We start from the raw sequence: 6,366 nt of genomic DNA, 5'->3' as shown, positions 1-6,366 counted from the left end.
ATATTAGTATAGTAAGCAAAAAAATTCAGAAGTTTATAAGTTGCTAAACACCTATAAGAATTCCTAGCCTCTTTGAATATGGATAATCAATACTCTAAATTATACACCATGATTCATGGAGACAAGTGAACTTTTTCGTTTAGGCCAATAAGATGAAGAGAGAGCTCTCTCTTGTAGAATAGAAGAGAGGAGAAATCTCTGAATTCTGGGTCACAATTTTGAACGGGCTTCCAAATCTCTCTTATAGGTCCAATGGTATGGTGGGCCTCTTGGGCTTTGGTATTGGGTCATTTCTCCACTAGTTGGGCTAATACTATTCTTTTTTCTTTTTTTTTGTGTGCCTTGGGTTTATAATGTCTTTATGATCAATACTTCAATGTTTAGATAATGCTCCAAGAGTTGGAGACCTTTCTCGTGCTTCGGTTTCTATTTCATTAAATTTTTTCTAGCTTTTAATCTAAAAATGAACAAAAGATATTTCCTTGCTTCACAATTTATGTAATAGGAACCCTTGGGTTTATATGTCTTTCTATACATCCGTCCAAGAAATTTCGGGATGCTTCGTCTATGTCATTATTTTCATAATCAATGTGTGTTATAGTAAAGATTTTTCGTTGATTTGATATATTTTTGCTTAACTAATCGGTTTCATTTTCATATGATCTTCTTTTTGCAATTACATGAACCACTTGAATACAAATGTGTGTATGTGTACGCATTTGGTCATGACTACTCAACTAAACGATGATGATATTGTAGGTACATGATTCAAAGTCAATTGTTCATAAGTATGACCAATGATGAAAGGAAAAAGGAAAAGTCCTAATCAAACCTACCGTTTTCATTTATTAAAAATTTTTCTGGTTTTTTTTTTTTTGGTCAGAAATTTTTTTTCTGGGTCAGATATGTAGTTTATATGTTTTGGTAAGAAAATGACGTGGTAATTGCCATGAAAGCCTAAAATATCCCAACTTGCCAATCACAATAAGGCTAATTAACCTTTTTATTAATTAGCCATATAAGTTAGAATATGACCCACAATTATATTTTCATTATCGTTCCAAACGGTGCAAAATATTTTTCTGAATTAGGGCATCAGATATTCCATATACAGAAGCACAATAAGCTGAAGTCAAGTACTAGAAGGCAACCATTGACCTTTGACCGGTACTAAACCACCTACCCCGAACAGAAACCGCTAAATATTAGAACAATTATGTTAATTTTTGTACTGTGACATATATTAATTAGTCATACAAATGAAGATTCTGAAAAAAAAAAGAAAAAAAAAAAAAGAGTAAGGTTATACAAATTAAGAGATTGATTGTTAATTAAGGGGGAGTTATAAAGATATTGAGCAGGCATCGATTTTAGTTCAAGCGGTAAATGTTTGAACTGGGGAAGATATCAAGTGATTTGATGTATGAAACAATTAACTACATGCACCAAAATGAAGGCTCATGAGATCATGATGTAACATTGTAATTAGGATTTTCTAGAAAGTAATTAATTAAGGCGATGATTTCAACTGTGTGATCGAGGCAATGTTTTCATGCAGTTTGCTCATTCTAATTAGGGCTTAGGAGGGTGGATGATTTGAGAAATAATTAATAATCTTGAGAAAAGTTGATGGGATGAGGTGGGCAAGAATAATCAATGGAAACACCAATTAATTATTATAGTTAGCTAAACGTTTGCATGCGTTTGTCTATTGTTTCATCGACAGAATCTTTAAAAAAGAGTTCTTACGCTAATCATTCAAAAACTTTTATCACATATATTCTAAAGTATGTGATTAGATAAATTGGTTAAAACACTAAATTATTACATGCTCTAAAACATTACTAATAAAATGTGATAAATTGAGATTTCTGCTATAGCTAGCTGCACGAAGTAATATCTAAAAATGTGATTCACATAGCACTACTCTTACTAATAATTAAACAAGCTTAAGGCATTACGTATCTTTTCATTCTATAGGTTATGTGTATGCAGATTGTTTTGTTCCATGAGATTTTGAGTACGTCGAGACTAAAGACAACATTTCTACATCCCCTTTGGCCTGCTATGTCCTACTTGTCACCCATAATTGAGCTCCCTAGTATTGGTGATAGCCTCAGTTTTTTGTGCTGTTGCTGGAGTTCTTATGTATTTCGTAACATTCCATGAAAATCATTGATTGCTAATTACCTGAAGCGATTTTGTTTTGTTTTTTTTTCTTTCAAAGAATTTGATTACACTAACATGCAACTTAGCTACCCTCGTTAATTACCCATGTCCTTGATGCCTGCTACCTAACATTGACTTGGCCAAAATAAGGTCACAGGGTTGTTGTTGGGTGCTGAATTTTAATCGAGTGTGTTCATATATAGCTTACTTAACACGCAAAATCATATGGAATATATCTCATCCATGGAGTTGAGGTCCCAGACTCTTAGAGTGGTTGCATAATTAGTGTGTGATAACAATCCATTAACAACTTCTATTACTTTTCTTCAAAATATATATGACCTATTTATATGAAAGTATATGCTTATACCAACTGCATGCTAATGAAAAAGAAGCACATAAATTATTGTTAAGTCACACACACGTATTGCTTGAGAAAACGAGACACCCAAAGAACCATTTTAAAATTGCAAAGTCCTCCAAGTTCAGCCTCGTCATGCTGCCCACCAAAATAGAGAGACAAAATGTATTGTTAAAATGTCCTTCTCCTAATCTACCGTATCAAGTTTTGTATGCATATAGACATGCATGCCTCAGCAATTTCCTCCCCTCTAGAATTTTCGATCAGTTCGTGACCGACACATTTTTTCACCATGAGATGAACTATTATCTTGTTGATCATTTGATTATTTGAACTAACATCTTGCTTTTGAGACTCTCGATTAGGCTCAATTACGTTGGAAAATTTAAGCAGTTCTTCATCTATTGCCAATTAATTTTAAATATCTAGATTCTGACATAATATCAATATACTGAACAATTGCATTTCCAATCATGTTTTCAGACTTGTATTACTAGGCATGTGAAACACTATTTAGCTCAAAGTCTAGATTTATGCTAATTAAAGTGATAATCACGGATGACACTCTTTTGAGAATAAAAAATAAATAATAGGTACGTGGCGCTAACATAGTGGGAATCCAATACTAAATTTATTTATGTGAATTGAAAGCATATAGGGGGAGGGGCATAGTGCCTAAATTACGTCGAAAAGCACATCCCCAATGATATTGAGAGACTCCCCTAACCACACATACTTCTCATCAATACCACTAACAAGGTGAGCAAGTCTATGACATTTGCTTCTCAATACACATGACTAGCATGAACACCAGGACCGGAGTATCTTTCATAAAGGCCTTGGTATCAACTAGCTAGTAGATCGAGAGTTATCCTCCCCACACCTTTGTACAGCTGCTATCAAAGTTTCATTGTCACTCTCAAATCTCTATGAATTTATCGGTGTAGAAAATCAGGTATTATATCCTAATACGTGATTTTCTACGATCGTAGTTGGTTTACAGCTTTCAAGTAACGATGGAATCCACGGCCGGCATATTATGTGTTACGAAATTCAAAACCAATCATGGAAGAAAGATACATGTTTGTCACAACAGTCAACCAAAATGTCCCTTTCGTAATATCTATTTTTTTAGTTTTGGAGAATCTACTAGACAATCAAAGCTAACAAAAATCGTGGGGTGCAACAATTTTATAGAAAATGCACCTCCAACTTCCTCCAATATTTGACATATATATATACAAAATGGCCTCCACTTAAGTCTTGCACGCTTCACCATCTAGCTACTCAATCCTCTCAAGACTTAAGCTAGCTAGAGGGAGGTCATTCTTGCTTAGTCTTCGTGTCTTAGTTTGTAATGATCATCATCTTCTTCATCAAAATATAAGGCCTATAGCTAGCTTTCATATGCAAAAATTAATGGCCTTTTAATTAGTCAGTAATTTAAGTACGTACATAGAGTTAGTGTTGTATTATATTACAGAGTGAAAATGATGTACGATTCGATACTTGCCAGAAGCTTTAGTCGGCATGAGCAGAAGAAATTAGGATATGGAGCATTTCTTTGCTGCTTGTTGATAGCATTGTGCTTTTGCACAGTGCTGAAGCCCAGTTTGAATCCTCTACCACCTTGTATGTCCTTTTCCATGTCTTCTTCTTCAGCATTTTGTCTACTATATATGTAAATTATTCTTTGTAATCAACATGCATGAAGTTTATGTTGATGTATTTCATGTTAATTGCAGTGAATTTGCAGCGATCACTTGGTGTCAGAAACAGGATACTGGCACTAATGGAGTCGAACAAGGAATCAAACAGCTCTGAGCATGTAATCAAAACTAAAGTTGATCGCATCATAAAGACTGAGGAGTTCAAAAATGTGAGTCTTATTCATGAAGATGAAGTAGAAGATTCTAAACAAGAGCAGAAAAATGAAAGCATTACAGACAGTGTTACTACTAGTCCCATTTCAAGCAGCGGTGACGATGATGATCATGAAACAAAGAGTATGTTCTCTAAAATTTCCTTCACAAGAAATTAATGCATTAAGTTAGCTTCAAGTATATTTTGCAGTTCTTGAAAGCTAATGATTTAAATATTCATTTTGCAGTTGTTGAAGTTGTGACAAAGAGTGGGGAGCCAGTTATTTGCAATGTCAAGCAACCAAGAACTGAATATTGCGAGGTCAACGGTGATGCTCGGGTTGATGGAAAATCCTCCTCAGTTATTGTTGCTTCATCTCAATTGGAGATGTCATCAGCTAGCAATAGCTCCTGGACTATAAGAACTTATGCTCGAAAAGAAGATCCAACAGCAATGAGTCACGCTCGGAAATGGTTTGTGAAACCAGCAAGTACTGATGACCAGGAATTTCCTCAATGTAGTCGGAGTCATAATGTTCCAGCCATTTTGTTTTCGAGTGGAGGATACACTGGAAACCATTTCCATGATTTCACTGATGTGGTGATTCCTCTCTTCATAACTTCACGAAAATACAAGGGTGAAGTTCAGTTTCTTGTCACGGATATACGACCATTTTGGATTGAAAAGTTCAAAGCAGTACTAAAAGGATTGTCCAACTATCAGTTCATTGACATTGACAAAGAACAAGTAGTCCATTGCTTCCCAAGCATAACCGTTGGCCTCATACGACACGAAAAGGAGCTGAGCATCAATGATCCATCAAAGTATTCTCTTTCTATGAAAGACTTCAGAAAGTTTTTGAGGACAACTTATTCCTTGAAGAAAGTTAATGCAATTAGAGTCAAGGATGGTCAACGCAAAAAGCCGCGGCTTCTGATCATCCCAAGGAAGAGAACGAGGTCTTTCACGAATACAGGAGAGATTATGAGAATGGCAAAACGCTTGGGGTACAAGGTAAGTGTGGCAGAAGCTAGCATGGACGTCTCAAAATTTGCAGAACTTGTAAATTCTTGTGATGTGTTGATGGGAGTTCATGGAGCTGGCCTCACAAACATTCTTTTTCTTCCGGAAAATGCAGTCTTCATCCAAATACTTCCTATTGGAGGGTTTGAATGGCTTGCGGCGACAGATTTTGGAGAGCCTTCACAGGATATGAATCTCAAGTATTTGGAGTATAAGATAAGCAATGAGGAGAGCACATTGATACAGCAATACCCACTTGACCATGCAGTTTTTACTGACCCCTACTCTATTGGAAAACAGGGGTGGGAAGCATTCAAGTCAATCTTTTTGGATAAGCAAAATGTAAGGCTCAATGTCAATAGGTTCAAACCCACTTTGTTAAAAGCCCTCGAGCTTCTGCATCAGTAGGTTATTATTTGATTTCTAGGGGAAACAAGGTCCTCTGGGTCATGTTACTTCATGTAATTCTTTTCCGTTTTGTCTATGTATTTAGCCAAGTGTTTCAACTCATTGTTTGAGAGGTCCCTTTTGTATATAACTTGAGGAAGAAGCATTTATGAAATTTTTAAGACTCTCTAGCACGCACTTGTGATTACAAATGACTTAAATGCATGATATAGATAATCCAATGAGAGAGAACAGTGCATAAATATTAAACAGATTTGAATGTTTTATAGTCTTTTACAAAGGAAAAACATAGAACAGATTAAGTGGTTGGTATACACTCATTTTCAAACATCCAATGGACTAGGAATCACAAGTTATAGAAGAGAGGGTATCATAGACAAAAGCCAAGCTAAGCAGATGGAATAAAATACAGACCAGGCCAAAGCCCCCATCTCTACCTTGTCATCATGTTAAACAAACATTTTGCATTTTTCATTTGGGTTCTTGTGCCATATGAATAATAGACGTCATTCTATGTTTTTTATTAAATTTTTGTTGCTGCA

General features: G+C 35.3%; 1 protein-coding gene across 1 annotated transcript; it reads left to right on the top strand.

Moving 5' to 3' along the window:
* Nucleotides 1-3,759: 3,759 nt before the first annotated feature.
* LOC133745649 (beta-1,2-xylosyltransferase XYXT1-like) lies at nt 3,760-5,999 on the top strand. Its single transcript, XM_062173756.1, has 3 exons — nt 3,760-4,162; nt 4,276-4,536; nt 4,641-5,999. Exons 1-3 carry the CDS (start codon nt 4,021-4,023, stop codon nt 5,822-5,824), a joined length of 1,587 nt encoding a protein of 528 aa, XP_062029740.1. The 5' UTR covers nt 3,760-4,020; the 3' UTR covers nt 5,825-5,999.
* The last annotated feature ends 367 nt before the right edge of the window (nt 6,000-6,366 follow it).

The sequence above is a fragment of the Rosa rugosa genome, chromosome 4 (assembly GCF_958449725.1).
Source record: "Rosa rugosa chromosome 4, drRosRugo1.1, whole genome shotgun sequence".
NCBI lineage: Eukaryota > Viridiplantae > Streptophyta > Magnoliopsida > Rosales > Rosaceae > Rosa > Rosa rugosa.
The sequence above is the reverse complement of the archived record's forward strand: the minus strand, read 5'-3'. Positions and strand labels throughout refer to the sequence as shown.

Bases quoted from the DNA above. Each gene is read 5' to 3' on its own strand.
- LOC133745649 (XM_062173756.1), top strand. From the start codon at position 4,021: ATGATGTACGATTCGATACTTGCCAGAAGCTTTAGTCGGCATGAGCAG. The intron at 4,163-4,275 runs GTATGTCCTTTT...TGTTAATTGCAG, and splicing joins TTTGAATCCTCTACCACCTT to TGAATTTGCAGCGATCACTT. The intron at 4,537-4,640 runs GTATGTTCTCTA...TTCATTTTGCAG, and splicing joins TGATGATCATGAAACAAAGA to TTGTTGAAGTTGTGACAAAG.